At 47.8% G+C, this 18,073-nt stretch overlaps 1 protein-coding gene across 1 annotated transcript; it reads right to left on the bottom strand.

Moving 5' to 3' along the window:
- Positions 1-1,096: 1,096 nt before the first annotated feature.
- Positions 1,097-16,798, bottom strand: LOC122543033 (matrix metalloproteinase-21-like). The gene is made up of 7 exons (XM_087984183.1): positions 16,628-16,798; positions 14,980-15,631; positions 12,765-12,904; positions 10,361-10,502; positions 8,616-8,873; positions 6,286-6,458; positions 1,097-2,385 (listed from the first exon to the last, which is right to left on the bottom strand). The coding sequence occupies exons 1-7, from the start codon at positions 16,772-16,774 to the stop codon at positions 2,089-2,091; spliced, it is 1,809 nt and encodes a 602-aa protein (XP_087840309.1). The 5' UTR covers positions 16,775-16,798; the 3' UTR covers positions 1,097-2,088.
- Between the last annotated feature and the right edge of the window lie 1,275 nt (positions 16,799-18,073).

Below are 18,073 nucleotides of genomic sequence, written 5' to 3'. Positions count from 1 at the left end.
CATCCCTGCTTCCCTCCCCCTCGCTCTGTCTATCTGTCTCCCTCTCATTAATGGGAATCAAGCAGATCAGATTGCACCTTGAGACCTGACTTCATCATGTCAAGATAGAGTTACATAGGCTTCCAGTTTCACTTCAGCTGCTTCATAATTAATAATCTTGATTTTTTTTTGTAAAAAATCAGCACGTTACCATGGAAGGAAAATTAACTGACCTTGAATTGCCTGAGGTAGCTGCTTAAGCTAAGGTTTTCAATGAGACTGCAATGGGAATTAAAACTAAGAGAAACAGACACGAGCTTCAGAAAGAGATGGTCACTGTGATGTGTGTGTTTTTTGAAAAGCCGTGGTTGTAAAAGTCTGTGTAAATTTCTCAGCTTCTGCTCTGTTCTGTTTGCAACAATTGTTAAGGGAAAGATGTTATATGAGGTTGTAGTTCTGAAATAGCTCATCCCCCATTTCACGTTGGCACGAACCATTTTCAAGATATCACCCACAATCTGTGGGGAGAGGTGAGGAGTTTTACTCCAGCTTTCAGAGGGAGCAGGTGGATCTGGAGCAGCTCCCAAAAGTCCTCTGGGTGATGCCTGAACAAAACCAGATGTATTTATTGCTGTCTTGCAGGAAACCTTTTCATTATTCTCTAAGCCCAGAGTTTCATCTGCAGATACTCTACAGTGGTGTGTTCTCTACCACTCATCACGAGATAGGGCCAAGTCAGAGAGGGCAAAGTCTGCTCTACCTTCGAGACATACGTGATGAGCACTTGCAATGTCATAACATTCAAGGCTATGGGCCAAGTGCTGGAAAATGGGACTGGTGCCAAGAGGCCAACACAGATGCGATGGGCTGAAGGGCCTTTTCTCTGTTCTGTGACTTTAGGATAAAGTTAAAAGAAGAACTGGTGGCTGAAACGACCTCAAACAATCCTTAGCCGGTAGCACACGTTTGGAAAGGTGACAAATACCACATGATTTTTTTGGAAAATACAACAGTCGGTGGTGATGCAGAGTCAATGGACTGAATGTTCATATTCTGCTTCTCCATCCTTGAGTATATCAGACCATAAGATCATATCAGACCTGCTGAGTTTCTCCAACATTATTTATTTCAGATTGCCAGGATCCACATGATTATATTTTTATTGAAATATAACATGCCGATGGAGTCTCTATCATACCAAAGTAGAGTTTAGTCACTGACCCGAACTGCATAGCTCACTCTTTGCAATACTGAAGGCTGGGGACATACGTTTGTTCAGATCCTGGTAAAATTACAGGCATTTTAATCCCTGTTACAGTGTTGTATATCTTCAGATTTTTACAATTGAGGTGCAAATATTCCACTTCCCAAACATAAACAGCTTCGACTGAGTTAGCATAAAACATTACTAGAGAAAAGAAATTTCACAATCACCATTACAATACAATTAGAGTGACGATGGCGGAGCACAGGAATCATGTTAATCTGTGAGATTTCTGCTTGTTATATATGTTCTGTTACAAAGTTAGAATGCCCTCATTAATCTAGTGAAAAATCATGAGATCAAAAAGGATTAAATACTAAAGATTCTTTGAAGGATAACTGTGTAATCAGCTGGCAATCACATGAACACGCGAGGTGCCTCAACTCCACAAAATACAATTGTAAGACTGTTAGGGACATAAACCACCTTGGAAGGGAGGAAATATCAGAGTGGATGGATGCTGCTGGGCATTAGAGTAATATTTGACAAGTCACATCTTCATTGGGTGTGGTTTTCTTTCTTAAAAAGGAGGATGATTGCTTTATACATTGCAGGTCCAGTGGCTCTGGACATGGACAGGATTCGTTTTCCAATCAATCCGTGCAGAGATGCTATTATGCACCACTGGAGCAGGTGGGATCGAACCTGGGCCTCCTGACTTAGAGGGAGGGATGTAGAAACTGGATGTTTTGGAACACAGAGAGGTCAGGGCAAAGCGCAAAACAAATCATCTACCCCAGCCCCCTCAAAGTTGAGTCTTTCTGTTTTTCGTGATGTTCCTGCCTCCCCTCTCCCCATCTCGGAGTCTCCCTCCTAGAACTTTAGAGGGGGTCCTTCTGCCAGCCTTAGGCCATGGCAGAGGGGTGCACATTACAGATGTCCAGCCACTGCTCGCTGACCTTGCGCTTGGCTTGCAGCCCGTTGTAAGGCAGGTGGGGGTTGCTGAGCCGGTCGTGTCTGTTGACCACCCTCCAGAAGTAAAGGCCCTTGAACAGGAAGGTGGCTCTGTGGGTGTCGGAATAGTAGACTGCATCCAGATTGCTGACTGGGTGATCTCCAGGGAACAGGGCTGGGAAGACATCGGTGATCCTCCTCGGATACCCAGGGACCCTCATGTTGGTGTTGACATTGAAGGCTGTCACCTGTGGGAGACCATAGTGATTGGGAAAGATATGCATGAAAGAAATACTGGAGGTGAGGATACATGGCAAGCCCACATTCACAAACAGTCAGGCTCCATCCAAAATGGAAAAAAGCTGTAGAAAGGGACTTGGGGATTCATGGAGATATATAGCACACAAACTTCCCTTCGGTCCAACCCGTCCATGCCGACCAGATATCCCAACCTAATGTAGTCTCATTTGCCAGGACTTGGTCCATATCCCTCCAAACCCTTCCTATTCAAATACCCATCCAGATGCCTTTTAAATGCTGTAATTGTACCAGCCTCCACCACTTCCTCTGGCAGCTCACCCTCTGTGTGAAAAAGTTAACCTTCAAGTCCCTTTTAAATCTTTCTCCTCTGACCTAAAACATCTTTCCTCACCCTAGGGAAAAGACCTTGACTATTCACCCTGACCATGCCCCTCATGACTTGAAAAACCTCTATAAGGTCACCCCTCAGCTATTAAACCTCTTCCTGTAGTTCAATCCTCCAACCCTGGCAACATCCTTGTAAATCTTTTCTGAACCCTTTCAAGTTTCACAACATCTTTCCGATAGGGAGGAGACCAGAATTGCACGCAATATTTCAACAGTGACCCGACGAATGTCCTGTATAGCTGCAACATGGCCTCCCAACTCCTGTACTCAAAGCTCTGACCAATAAAGGAAAGCATACCAAACGCCTTCTTCACTATCCTATCTACCTGCAACTCTACTGACAACAAACTGTGCACTTTGTGCACAAAACACACAAAGTCGCACATGGGCAACAGGTAATTAGGAAGTGCTAATGGGATGTTGGCCCTTATTTGAAGGGGGTTGGAGTATAAGTGGAGGGAAGTCTGATTGCAACGACACAAGGGGCTGGTGAGACTACAACTGGAGTACTGTGAGCAGTTTTGATCCCATTACTTAAGGAATGATGTCATTTCATTGCAGGCAGTTCAGAAAAGGTTCACTTGGATGGTCCCTGGGATGGAGAGATTATCTAATGAGCAAAGATTAAACAGGTTGGGACTCTACTCACTGGAGTCTGGAAGAATGTAAGGTGAACTCACTGAAACAAAGAGGATTATTATGAGGCTTGATGGGGTAAATACTGAGAGGATGTTTCCCTCAGAATGAAAGGGTGCCAATTTAAAACTGAAATGATGAGCAATTTCTTTTCTGAGAGGGTCGGGAGTCTTGAAACTCTGTACAACATACATCTATGGGGACAGAGCCCTTGTCTATATTTAAGGCAGAGATGGATTCTTGATCAGTCAAGGAATTCAGGTTATGAGGGGAAGAGGCAAAAGAGTGATCCTTTTAAATGGGAGGGGTTCAGGATGCAGTCGACGTCATTTCCATGGAAAATTGTGGAAAAAGTTCAAGTTTGGGGGAGGGCTCAGCAGGAGTTATTAAAGATACCAAAAACAGTACTAGGACAGCATATGGAAAGAGTCAGGAATCTAACATCAGAGACAACAGACAGGGGGAAGATGAATGAGAACAGGGACATTGAACACAGGACTGAAGGTGCTGTACTTAAACTGTAAATGAGCTGGGTAGCACAGATTGAAATTGGTAGGAACGATGTTGTGGGTAACACAGAGATGTGGCTGTAAGGGGATCTGGGCTGTGAACTAAATATCCAAGGATGTTCTTTCAAAAGAACAGGGAGATGGGCGGTGGTGGGGGGGGAGGTGGGGGGTTGCTTTGTTAGTAAGAAATGAGATGAAACTGACAGTAAAAAGTGACAGAGTCGGAAGGCCTGGGGGTAGAGTTGAGGAACCACAAAGGTTAAAAGACCCTGTTAGGAGTTCTATCCAGCCTCCCAGCAGTGCTCAGGAGGTGGGGGAGAAAATAAATCGGGAGATAGAAAAGGCAAAGGAAGAAAGGCACTATTACAGCAATGATGGGGGATCTTCAATATGCAGGTGGACTGGGAATATCAGGTTGGTAGCAAATCCGAAGAAAAGGAATGTCTATGACAGGGCAGTTAGGAAGGCAAATGCAATGTTCACATTCGTTTCAAGTGGGCTGGAATACAAGAGCAGGGATTTACTGCCGAGCCTGTATAAGCCTCTGGTCAGACCACGTTTGGAACATTGTTAACAATTTTAGATCATGCATCAAAGGATGAATGTCCTCTCATTGGAGCGAGTCCAGAGGAAATGATCCCAGGGAGGAGGGGCTTGTCAGATGAAGAGTGATTGAGGACTCTAGGTCTGTACTTGATGGTGAAGGAGTCATTTGATGGAAATGGAGATGGGGAGGTCCAGGATGGGGAGGAAAGGAGGAACGGAAGGATCTTTCCACATTTGGCTGGGATTTTCCCGCACATCGAAACACCTCATCTACTGTGTCTGTTGCTCTCTTGTGGTCTCCTCTACATTGGGGAGACAGGATGCCAACTCATGGAATGTTTCAGGGAATATCTCTGGGACACACGCACCAAACAACCACACTGCCCTGTGGCTGGCCACTTCAACTCTCCCTCCCACTCACCCAAGTACATGCAAGTCCTGGGCCTCCTCCACTGCCCAATCTAAGCCACCTGACACCTGGAGGAAGAACGCCTTATCTTCGACCTTGGGACCCTCCAACCGCATGGGATCAATGCCAATTTCACCAGTTTCCTCATCTCCCCTCCCCCACCTCATCCCAGATCCAACTCTCCAACCCAGCACCACCCTCATGACCTGCCCTACCTGTCCATCTTCCTTCCCACCTATCTGCTCCACACTCCACTCCAACCTATCACCATCACCCTCCACCTTCATCCGCCTAATGCATTCCCAGCTACTGTTCCCCCCCCCCAGACCCACCCCCCTCCCATTTACCTGTCTGCCCCCTTGGGCCACCCTCCCACATCATTCCTGATGAAGAGCTTATGCTCGAAATGTTGACTCTCCTGCTCCTCAGATGCTGCCTGACCGCCTGTACTTTTCCAGCACCACACGTTTTGACTCTGCACTTCCTGGTGTTCAGAAGGAAGGGATGGCTTCTGATGGAAACTGACAGGATACTGAGAGGCCGAGAGAGAGTGAATGTGGAGATGTTTCCACCAGTAGCGGAGACTGGTACCCAATGGCACAGCCTCAGAATGAAGGGACCACCCTTTTAAACCGAGATGAGGGGAAATTTCTTCAGCCAGAGGGTGGGGAATCTGTGGGACTCATTGCCACAGAGGGATGTGGAGGCCAAGTCTGTATTTAGTCAGAGATAGAGAGGTTCCTGATGTGTAAGGGGTTCAAGGGATTTGGGGAGAAAGCAGGATAATGGGGTTGAGAAAGTTATCGGCCATGATGGAATGATGAAGCAAACTCGATGGGCCGAAAGGCCTCATTCTGCTCCTATATCTTATGGTCTTATTGGTATGCATGAATACTCCCTGCTGCCTCTCAGCCCAAGGCCAGGTGGTGCTGCATTGTGGGAATTGTGTTAGCTGCTTCTTCCTTGACCTCAGCACCATCAGCTGAAAGGATGGGGAAAAGGTTTTCTGAATTGTCTTCCACCGGTCCACGTAATCGTATCTCTTGGGTTGCTATTTGTTTTTTCTTTGGATGGAGATCTCTATTGGTACACATTGACACGTGTGCTGTCTGCTGCACTTTGAACATAGCATACGGGTCAGCTGGGATTTCACCCAGCTCAGTCTGTTGCTTGGAATGTGAAAAACACACATGCACCCTCAATGCAAACAAAATTTATTTTCCCGAAATAATTACTCGGTCACAAGGATGACACAGAAGTGTCGGCACAATCCATACTAAGCTTTCTGGGAATTTAGCAAACAGCTTCGGAATAGAAATGGAAGGAGAGGTCACCTTCCCTGACAATAGATGGGGAAGCAGTGTGTGCATGCCATTACTGTACGGGTAAGGGACACTCACCTGGTTCCCCTTGAAGAAGTAGATGCATTGGTCACGTCTGTCAAAGAAGGCTGCGTTGATGGGCCCAGAAATACCTGGGAATCCACTGGAGATGAGCTTGGGATATCTGACACCCCGAGAATCCTCTGTGTATGCACGGTCATTGAAATTGTCATATCTCCAGTAGCGGGTGCCTACCAGACAATGCAATGACATGATTAACGCCTGTGTTTGTCGATGTTTACAAAGACATTAAAAGGGATGCACTCTTCTTGTCACCAAAACTGACTCGTTTCCTGTCCATCAGTGTCAGCATATCCCATTCCCTCTGTCATCCAGCAGGCCAACCTCCGGCCACAGGACGTGTGCACATTGAGTTACTGAATGGAGTTGAAAGCTGGAGGGCATAGGTTTAAGGAGGTGGGAGGAATTTAAGAAGGACCTGAGGGGCAACGTCTTCACACAGACGGTGGTACGTGTATAGAATGGTCTGCCAGAGGAAGTGGTGGAGGCTGGTACAATTACCACATTTAAAAACATTTGGATAGGTACATGAGGATGGGACGGGTTTAGAAAGATAGGACCAAATATGGGCAGTTGGAACTCTCTGCCTGGGCAGCACAGAGCGGTTTGGGCTGAAGGGCCTGTTTCCATGCTGTGTTACTCTATGATTCCACGGTTTAGATTAGATTAGATTCCCTACAGTGTGGAAACAGGCCCTTTGGCACAACCAGTCCACAATGACCCTCCGAAGAGTAACCCACCCAGATCCATTTCTCTCTGACTAGTGCACCTAACACTGTGGGCAATTTAGCATGGCCAATTCACCTGACCTGCACATCTTTGTGACTGTGGGAGGAACCCAGAGCATCCGGAGGAAACCCACACAGTCACGGGGAGACTGTGCAAACTCCACACAGTCAGTCACCTGAGGCTGGAGTCGAACCTGGGTCCCTGATGCTGTGAGGCAGTAGTGCTAACCACTGAGCCACCGTGTTGTTTCAGAATGAAGGATGGGTTGCAATGATAGGGTGAAGACAGGAAAATCAATCATGTTTGGAGAACTGCTCATTCAGGGAGCCAATGTGAACATGATGGGTGAAGTGGCCTCATACTGAATTGTGATTGTTCTGTACTAAGTAGAAAAGTAGTCTGTTTGTATTTCTATCTTGAAAGTGAGCTGCAAACCCAGCAAGTGTGAGGTGAGAACAAGTCTAATTAGGGTATCGAATGCACTGCCTGAAAATGTGGGAGGGGGAAAATGTTCAATGGGGGCATTGGATGGTTATTTAGATGGCAATGATATGGAGGGATATGGGGAAAATGCAGGAGATTGACATGAGGTGATAGCAGGGATGATGGGCCAAACTGCCTCCTTCTGCACAGAATCAATTCTGTGAGTCCGTGATCTTGCAATCATTTAAAATCTGATTACACATTCACTGGTGGTGGGTTCATTGCTGACATTTTTCCTTGGAACAAGCTTATTTTCACCAATAATTTGTCCAATCTGCCACACACATAAGCAACTCAAGCAAGTTGTTTCTCGGCACCTTGCAATTTCTTTTGTGTGTGTTTTAAAAAGTACTTTTTCAGAAGCTGCCTGGTTGTGTTGTGACAAAGCTGCTCCCTAAACAAGGTTATGCAGTCCTTGGAGATATTTTTCAGAGAGGTTGTAAAAGACACAGAATCCGAAAACTCTAAGTTGAAAGGTTTTAGGGACAGTTTGAGTATAGGTAACAGATACTGCCTCAGGAAAAAGGCTTTCAAGTTTAAAGCAAAATGCACATGTACAATGAAAGGGGAGTGTCCAGTTCTCCCAGCTCAGCCTTTCTCTGGTTTGGTTTGGTTTCTAGCAACAGTGTGGAGAAGCTGCTGGACCCAAAGAAGCAGGTCCATGTTGACCTTACCACTCTCTGACATCTCTCCTGTGAGACCCTGGGTTTCGTTTTACCTTGTGTGCCAAGGGGTGTTTATGGGGGATTGTTGCAAGTATTTGGAGCAGCATCATTAAGTTGAGATGATCTGTTGAGTTTTTGGAGAGGTTAAGTTATTCTTTATTCTGAACACTCTTTTGTTTGTGATTCATTTGGTACTCTGTAAATAAATTCTGGTTTGTTTAAAACTAAGTGGTTAGACCAGCTGCATCCCTCCTGGAATATCCACTTTACACCTGCTTAACACAACCAGCAAAGTTAGGGTCTGGGCTACTTTGCTGAAATGTTTTGAGGGAGTCTGGCCTGGTCCATAACAATGTTGCTTGTGTGTGGCATGTAGCGAGTTTGTGAAGGAAGCCAACATTGAAGGCACACTCTGAAATTCACAAGCAACTGCTTTGCACTGTCCGCTACCTTTGAAGAAGTAAGCTGCGTCCTTAGACCAGGTACAGACGTGGACGAAGGCATCGATCCTTGCAGTGGGAATGCCGTGCCAGCCACTGTAGATAGGCAGCGGGTCACCGTACCGCGTGCGGTTGTTCCGATTCTCGTACATCCAGTACCAGGTGCCTCGGAAGAAGTACGTGTTGAAGCCCAGCACCAGCCTCCCGTCCTCACCCCTCTCACGTCGAACCCAGTCAAACACAGTGTCGAACGGACCCTCGCAGACCCCTGTCCACAAAAAGGGAGAACTAAAGCCAAGTGGGGGAAAGGAGAGGAAAATCTCTGACAACCAGCGTGTGGGAGCACAGGGAATAATCCCCGAATGAGGGGGATCTCTCATCTTTAGAGAGAGATGAGGAATTCCTTGTCAGAGGGCAGTCAACGTGTGGAATTCTTGACCACAGAACTGGTCATTCCATGTCATCATAGTCATGTCACTGGAGTAGCATTCCAGAACCCCAGGTCAATATTCCACAGATCCGACCTCGAATCCCCTGAGGCAGATGAGGAAACTCAAACTGAGTGAAAATGTGGAATGGACAGCTGCGCGATAGATGATTGTTGTAAAAACCCATCTGAATTACTCAGGTGCACTGTTAGGGAAGGAAATCTCTCATCCTTATCCAGTCTGGATTTGACCCCAGACCCCGCAGCAAAGTCTTTGACTCTAAACTGTCCTCTGGACAATAAATGTTTGTCCAGCCAGCAACCGTCTTGGCCGGGAATGATTTTTTAATTTAATCTGCCTGCCTTCATTAATCCGGAAGGGCATTGGGAGTCTTGGGGACAAGGCAGGAAGGTGGAGTTGAGGTTTACCAGATTAGCCACCATCTTATTGAATGGCTGAGCGCACTTCATGGGCCGAATGGCTGACATCTCATGGTCTGTACATCTTGTGGTCTCAGGAACTGGGGTGGGGGGAATCAGTTTTAATTCCAGATCCAGAAATGGTTGAGAGACAGAGATCAGTGGACTTGAACCTTCAAGTCTGGGAACTTATTGAGCTCCCCACACATCATCATTTATTTTTGTCACCAATTTCCCCCTCCTACCTTCGAACCCAAAACCGTTCTGCCCTTTTCTGAAGGGATGCCAGACATTCTCACGGGTGAAGAAGCAACGTTGGTGGCATCCAATACGGGGTTAACTGAGTGAGAATCAGTCAAATAGTTATAGGGAGCTCCAAATCAGTGCGGGTGAGATTTAGGAACTATGGTCAACTGAACTAACTTAAAGTGTGGTGTTGGGCTGCTTTCAAAAACATTCATCTTCTTATGTCTAAGATTTTGAGATGCCAGCAAACAGTGAATCTTCAAAGATCACAGTTCCACACTCGGTCCCTTTGTATCTGAATGGTCAGGGAATCACAAACTGTGTGCCCTTGAACCAATGGGGTGAACTTCTCATGACCAATCTCAGAGAGTGTCAGACTGTCTCCTCTGTGTATTTTTTAAACCTGTCAAAGCCGTCTCTCCCAGTGATGTGACCCTTGTGGTTTCCCACCCCTGTAGGGAGAACCTTCACCACCAGGGGCAGTAGTGGTCCTGTCACCCTTTGGGGAGGGGAGGCACCAGAGAACACTGGTCTCACCAGCAATGCAGGAACACTGAGAATCGATTTTTTAATACCAATTGTAAAGTATCATTTTTGGACCCAGAAGCTACAGCATGGACCAGGTTTACCAAAGGTGCCCTAGACGCAAGTTAGCTGCTTACCATACAGTTGCTGAATGGCCTTTCTGTCTGTCCAGGCCAGCTCGGTGTCCCTGCCCTCTGTGCTGTAGTTGGGCTGCATCATTGAGCCCATGCCGTACATGTGAGGCAAGCCCAGGACATGGCCCACTTCATGTACAGCGACCTGTAAGTGGGGAGAATGAACAGACCCACATCAGTCTACGTCACCTTTGAAACCTGTGCTTAGAATTTACAAACCACTCGGCACAGGTGAGCACTTCTCAAGAGTCCCACTCTCCTGTTCCTCAGATGTGTTTGTTACGTAGTTGTACAATGGCCTTTTGGAAGCTCCTGTTGAGGCTGTTCATGTGACAGTGGTTTCTCAATCACCAGCAGTGTGTTTATCCTGGCGGGGAGGGGAGGGAAAAACGTTCGTCTACACCTTGTCATTTTCTTTGATTACCAAGATTTGGTTCCCCCGATAAGCAAACTGTTCCCAGAACAACTTCCTCCCAACTGGCTCCACCAAGCCCTTTATCATTTTGAACTCCTTGACTGAATCTCTTCCTACGTTTCGTTGCTTTGAAGAGATGAGCCTCAGCTCCCCCCCCTTGCATGCCCACACGATGGAAATTCTTCTCACCTGCTCTTTTTTGGGTGAATCCATCCCCGCCTCACCCCCCCGCCCCCCCCACCCCCACCCCCAGCCCATCGCTCGCACCCCACCCCCTACCTGTCTTGTCCAATCTCCTTCCAAGGGTTGTGCCCTTTCACCTTGCTGAGATTTGCATTGTGGGTGCAATTCCGAACCCCAGCAGTGAGGATGAACAGATGCTGCTGGGTCTGTTCAGTTCAGACAGAAATGTCAGATTTGTTTTTTGAGCACGGGCTTGGTAAAATATCAGTTCGGACCACAGCCAGAGACCATTCAGCCAATCATGTCTGTGTTGGCTGGGGTGAAAACAGGGCAGCTGCCCATTCTGAGCCTGGTCTATAGCCTTCCACATTCCAGTGTTTCAGGGGCAGATCCGGGCTCTTTTCCAATGGGTTGAGGTCTTTCACCTCCATCACCATTTTGTGTTTGCCACCTGATGAAGGAGCAGCGCTCTGAAAGCTAGTGCTTCCAATTAAACCTGTTGGACTATAACCTGGTGTTGTGTGATTTTTAACTTTGTACACCCCAGTCCAACACCAGCAGGTTCAAATCATGATCACCAAACTGGGCAGTGAATTCCAGATACCTCTCATAGTTCCTCTCGACCTTCAACCGATTCCCCCGAAACTGAATGTCCCCTGATAGTTGACCCCTCTGCTAAGTCTTTCCTGTCTCCCCTATCGAGCCCCTTCATAATTTCTACACCTCAGAAGTATCACCCTTCAGCCTCCTCTGTTCTGAGTAAAACAACCCCAGCCTATCCAATCCTTCCTCACATCTATAGCTTTCAAGCCCTCACAACATTCCTGTAAATCTCTGCTGTTCTCTGTCTCGAGAGACAGAGAGAGAGAGCAACTCTGTCCTCCCTATAATGTGGAGACCAGAAGTGTCAACAAAACTCTGCTGGATAAACAAGCAAAGAAGACTTGCTTTTTCAGAATATGTTCCAGATTTTGGGATTCTTCACAAAAACCCTTTCCAACCAATGAAGGATTTTTGTGGTGTAGGACTATGAGCCACAGAACGCACAGTAACGGTGAGCTCAGCAGATTTCCACGCTTGACCCTTGGCCAGCCCCATGCATTGGAAGGTGAGTCAGGGAAGGGCTCCTGACTGTTTTCCAGAGGCCAGACTGAGAGGAGTACGGTAATCCCAGAGGGATGTGGGGCTGCGGGAGATGCCTGAGATCGGGACGGATGGGATGGATGTGAATTTTAAAATTAAACATGGTTTGGGTGAAGGGAGTCACTATCGGTCAGTGAGCACTGTGGGTGATAGGGAAACAGGACTCGCTGCCAGTTCAGATTTCTGCCATCATCATGACCCTGCAGAGGTCGGAAATTCTTCAGGAAGATGTGCTCAGTCCTGAGGAAAGTGAGGGATGATGGTGGGTTTTAGCAGTAGATGAGTTGAGATGGCGTGGGATTGAGCAACATTACATGGGGAGTAATCAGTTGATTTATGGACACGAAATGGGAAGTTCATCTCAGGGACAAATGTGACACCAAGTTTGGGAGCCCACTAGATTAATGTTGGACCGTTGCCAGGGAGATGGATGGAGTTGCTCACTGGGGGTCAATGGCTCATTAATGGCTTGAACCATGAGACTTACAGTGTGACCTTCTGCTGCTCAGCCTCTTCCTTCATCCCCTGCGACAAGGTTTGGGAAGTAGCTGCGGGGGGGGGGGGGAACAGGGTGGGGTCTCAGTGTCAGACTAGAGGCAGTGTGAGCAAACTTGCTTTCTGTCCTGTCTTCCCACCAATCCCCTGCGTCCGACCCCAGCAGCTTACCCTGAGCAGGCTGATTCCCTGGTTACTGTTGACTGCTGTGAAATGTTCATCATCATCAAAGTGAATGGCTCTGTTCTGCCAGGAGTGTGCCACCTCTTGTCCAGCTCCGTCAAATGCCTGAGAGCAGCCCAAATGCCGTCCTGAGGAGAAATTCAAGGTGTGATTCCATTCACTGAAAGAAAAAGCTTCCTGAACTTTGCAATTCAGTGGTGACAGCTTGCTCTTCATGGCATTACTGTGCACAAGGAGGCCGTTCAGCCCATCCTGCCTATCCCAGCTGTGTTACCTCGTCCAATCCAGGGCCAGTATCCTACCTCTTGTCCGCATCTCCCTGCACTACCTTACTATTGTAAATATAACCTCAATCCCCATGATGAATGCCCCTGTTGACTCTACCTTCACCATGCTTCCCTTCCGGACCCTAACGATGCACTGTGTGACAAGAGGATGTTATTGCTCAGATCGCCACTGCTTCATGTGCACATCACTTTAGATCTATGTCCCCTCATTCTTGTTCCTTTTGCGAGCGGACATAATGTCGAGGTTATTGTGTGGCAGCTGAGGAAGATTCCCCACTGACCACACTTCACCATGGCTGTAGACAGGGCAGTTCAGAAGGTGTTAGTACACTTGCCTTCATTGCTCAGACTTTTGAGTGTCGGAGTTGGGATATCATGTTGCAGTTTTACAGGACATTGGTGAGGCCTCTTCTGGAATACTGTCCAGTTTTGGTTGCGAAAGGGAACAATATTATTCAGCTGGAGAGGGTTCAGAAGAGATTTACCAGGATGTTGCCAAGACTGGAGGGTTTGAGTTATAAGGAGAGGCTGGAAACACTGAGATAGTTTTCACTGGAGTGGAGGAGGTTGATAGGTGACCTTCGAGAGCTTTATAAAATCATGTGGGGCATGGATAGGGTGAACAGATAAGTGTCTTTTCCCGGGTTTGGGGATTTCAGGACTAGGGAGAATATTTTTAACGTGAGGATGGAAATATTTTTAAAAAGACATGAGGGGGAATTTGTTTTCACACAGAGACTGTGTGGAATGAACTCCCAGAGGAAGTGGTGGATGCAGATACAGTTACAACATTTAAAAAGCTTTTGGATAAATTCATGAGAACTAAATGTTTGGAGGGATATGGGCCAAGTGCAGAGACTTGGTATTTTGGTATTCCGGTCAGCACAGACTGGTTGGACCGAAGGGTCTGTTTCTGTGCTCTGTGAGTCTGTAACTCAAACTACAGACAGACAATTAATGTTGATCTAGCCAGCAACAGACAGGTCCTGTGAAGGCATTTCATTTTAAAATCTCATGAATTCCTTTCAATTAACTGGCCAGTTCACGTCAGCCAACTCTCCTTTTGCGTCCTCTTATTTCTGTTTAAAATACAGCTCCTCCACCTCACGGTAAAAATGCAATTGTGTTATGCTTGTGTCTGGCTATGGGCACCTTATCTTTGAGGCCATGATGACATAGTACCAGATCCTGAACATCCTGCCCTCACAGAAAACACAGCTCGGATAAACTGTGCTGACAACATTCTGCCACTCACCTCATTGCTGAATGGCTGTCAATTGAGAGAGGTGGGGAACATTCAGCCAGGTCTGGGCGTAAGTGGGCAGGTGCAGCAGGTAATACGGAAGGTGAACAGAGTGCTGGCCTTCATTGTGAGAGGATTCAAGTATAGGAACAAGGATTTCTTGCTGCAATTGTCGAGGCCACCCCTGGAATACTGTGTGCCCCTTGGCCTCAGTCTCAGAGGAAGAATTCTCTTGCTGTCGAGGGAGCACAGCGAAGGTTTAACAAATGGATTCCTGTGGTGACAGGACTGACGCAGGAGGAGAGATTGAGTCTGTTAGGATTGGATTCACTGGAGATTCAGAAGAATGAGGAAGGGCCTCATTGGTACCTCTAAAATTCGAAGAGGACTAGACATTTCAGAAGCAGGAAGGATGTTCCCAATGGAACAGGGAAATCAGAACCATGGTGATAGTTTAAGGGGAAGCGACACACCTTTTTGGACCGAGATGTGGAGAAATTTCTTGGACATTGGTGGGGGTGGGGTGGGAATGAGATTAGGGTATTGAGTTCAATGATCAGCCATTACCATGTTGAATGGCAAAGCAGGCTCAAAGGGCAGAATGGCCCACTCCTGCTCCTATTTCTAAAAAAAGCCTATCTCAGCTAGCTTGGCCAACACTGCCAAGGGTTACCAGTTCCAAACGCCAGCGTGATGTCCAGCAGCGAGACAGGGGAGCTCAGATCCTCCTCAAAGTCGATGGGTGTGACCTCGCTCCACAGCCTGAAGGCCAGGTGAATGGCTGCTCTCTGCTCCAGCACCGGTAGCTGAGAGCTGTAACCCTCCCTCAGCAGGCGCCACTTCAGGCTTCGTTTGCGGAACGCCAGGCCAGAGACATTACCGTCTGCAACCTCCCTTCTCCTCCCTCGGGCCTTCAGGCGGTGGAGGAGGAGGTGATGGGAGAACCTCTTGGTGCGGACCAGACCTTGATCTAATGCAGTCTGCTTGCCCTTGTCCTCCATGGTGGCCTGGGGCGACAGTACGCCGGTATGCCACCCCTGATCAGGCACCCCACACCGGGGGCTGTTCATGGCCTCTCTTGTGGCTGGGTCGAAGATCCCAGTGACCGCCAGTCCGGTTATTCCCTGGAATGCCTTCAGAGCATGCCGAAAGGCCGGACTCTCCACCTTCTGGTTGGCAGGACCCTCTGTCTGGTCTGAGACCTCGATGTTCTCCTGGATGGGGCTGCGCATGTCTGGGGGAACAGGATCTTCATGAGCTGGGTCTGGCTGCTGGGAGTCCTCCCAATCGACTGTCCCCATCCATCCGTATTTGGTGAGGAATTTCTGAAGGAAACACAAAGCTGGTGAGTGCTGGGGAGCTACAATATCCTCTGCTACAATATCCAGCTGCTTTCCCAAGGGGCCTAGGCCCAGGCCTTCAAGAATGGGAGCTGCTGGGATGGGGGGAACATCTTGTCTTGAAATTAACCATTGGTAGCATGGTATCACTGGCTCTTACAGCCTCTGATGACCTGGCATTCCTCCTTCGACACTCCAATAACAAGGTCACAAAGTATGTGTCCTACCCACAAACGTCAGCAACACGGGCTGCTGACTATGATTGGGAGGCAGATGGAGAACTGTCTAATTTGGGTAGATTGGCCATACAAAACAAAAAATCTCCCTGTAGCACCCAGGGATGTGCTGTCTTGGTGGGTTTGCCAGGATTTTAAAAACCCCATGCGGGATGACAGGGATGGGCTGGGTCTGGTTCGGATGCTCTTCAGAGGGTCAGTGCAGGCTCAATGGGCTGAATGACCATCATCTGCATTGTCAGGGTTCTATAATTCTATGACTCTAGGACTTTGAGGCTGCCTGTTTTTTTTTAATTTCTGAACAAGGGTCACTGGACTGGAAACCTTCACACTGCATTCTCTCTCTCTCTCTCTCTCTCCCTCTCATCAAATGCTGAATTTCTCCAGCAATTTCTGTTGGTGTTTCAGATTTCCAGCACCCCACCCCCACCCCCTCCAGTTCTTTGTTTAACTTTTTCCAAGTCGCTCCCCTCGAATTCTGAACGACTACGATTTTTCTCTCGTTTGGCCGAATTCATTCATTTATAGAATTGACCGCAGGTGGTCACTGTGTTTCTGAATCTGTGCTTTGCAGGCAGTTACAGTATCTGGAACCTTCACTGCTATAGCCTTTTAAGCCCACCAGTTGATCTTGCCCAGAACAACAGGATGAGAAGAGAACGCACCTCACTTCTATTTCCTTGCTGCACACCTCTATGACTCTATGATCTCTCCAAAGTGGAGATTTGTCAGGGCGGTCCGTTACCTGGGCGGATTGCTCGGTGTTGATGGTGGGAGCATGATGAGGAGCCTGTTTAATATCAGAGTGATCCCTCTTGTGAAAGATTCTCTCCTGTGTGCTCCAGCGACAGAGGAAGCAGGCCAGCAGAGGGGAGAAAGCGAGGAGCTGCATTGCTGTGCCTGTGAACGAGGTGCAGCAGGGAGATGGAGGTAGCCTTTCACCTCCCTCTGCCCCCTTTTATAGATCGAGCCCGCTGCTGTGTGCAGTCAGTGCTGAACGCTGGTGCGACCCGACACGCTCCACTTCCAACAGCTCATGCAAGCTTGGCTGAGCTTCTCAAATTGCAACCAGCCTTGTCATCTCCAGTGGGCAATCCTGGGGGAAAAATAAAAGCCTTTTGTTTTTGCCGTGTGCGGGCAAAAGGTTTCCCCAACATCTCACAAGGAAATGGCCAAAAGTAGAAAGATTGAGCGAGAGCATCTCGACATTGAGAGATCTCAGACATAAATACCTGCCGGTGGGGGGGGAATGTCAGGGCCATCGTTCTGAAGGATGGAGGGAGGGGAGTGGAGAGACAGACAGGAAGAGGTCGGGAGAGGCAGTTTGAGAGCTCAGGACTTAGTGACACACAACTCAGTAAACTGCTGCAAGGGGTTGTCAGTCTGCAGGAGATCACTTTGATCAATGGAAGGTTGAGAGATTGTCCAGAGAGAGTTGAATGTACAAACTTCTGAATTTGGAGCAGATATAGACCCCACAGTCCACTCAGCACCTTGCGTCCACCCTGCTATTCACTAAGATCAGAACTGATCTGTTTGTGTTCTGAACTGCACCTTCCCATCTCTGAACCCACCGTCCCCACCCATGACCTTTGATTTATTCACCCTGAGGAGATTGCATCCATTGCTCCCTCACAATTATTCCCTGAAACTGAATTGAATTTATTGTCATGTATACCAAGGCACAGAGAAAAGCTTTGTCTTGTGAGCTATGCAGGCAGGTCACAGAGTTAAATAGCATAGATAAGTCAATAGTAGGTAAACAGCGGCAAAAACAAAAACACAGGTACTGGCGAATAGAGTCATAGAGATGTACAGCATGGAAACAGACTCTTCGGTCCAACCTGTCCATGCCGACCAGATATCCCAACCCAATCTAGTCCCACCTGCCAGCACCCGGCCCATATCCCTCCAAACCCTTCCTATTCAAATCCCCATTCAAATGTCTCTTAAATGTTGCAATCGTACCAGCCTCCACCACTTTCTCTGGCAGCTCATTCCATACACATACCACCCTCTGCGTGAAAACGTTGCCCCTCAGGTCTCTTTTATATCTTTCCCCTCTCACCTTAAACCTATGCCCTCTAGTTCTGGACGCCCCCACCCCAGGGAAAAGACTTTGTCTATTTACCCTATCCATGCCCCTCATGATTTTGTAAACCTCTATAAGGTCACCCCTCAGCCTCCGACG

The sequence above is a fragment of the Chiloscyllium plagiosum genome, unplaced genomic scaffold (genome assembly GCF_037043375.1).
Source record: "Chiloscyllium plagiosum isolate Xiang-an unplaced genomic scaffold, Cpla_swu_hap1 HiC_scaffold_48, whole genome shotgun sequence".
NCBI classification, from domain to species: domain Eukaryota; kingdom Metazoa; phylum Chordata; class Chondrichthyes; order Orectolobiformes; family Hemiscylliidae; genus Chiloscyllium; species Chiloscyllium plagiosum.
Note: the sequence above shows the minus strand (reverse complement) of the source record. Positions and strands in the feature narration are given on the sequence as shown.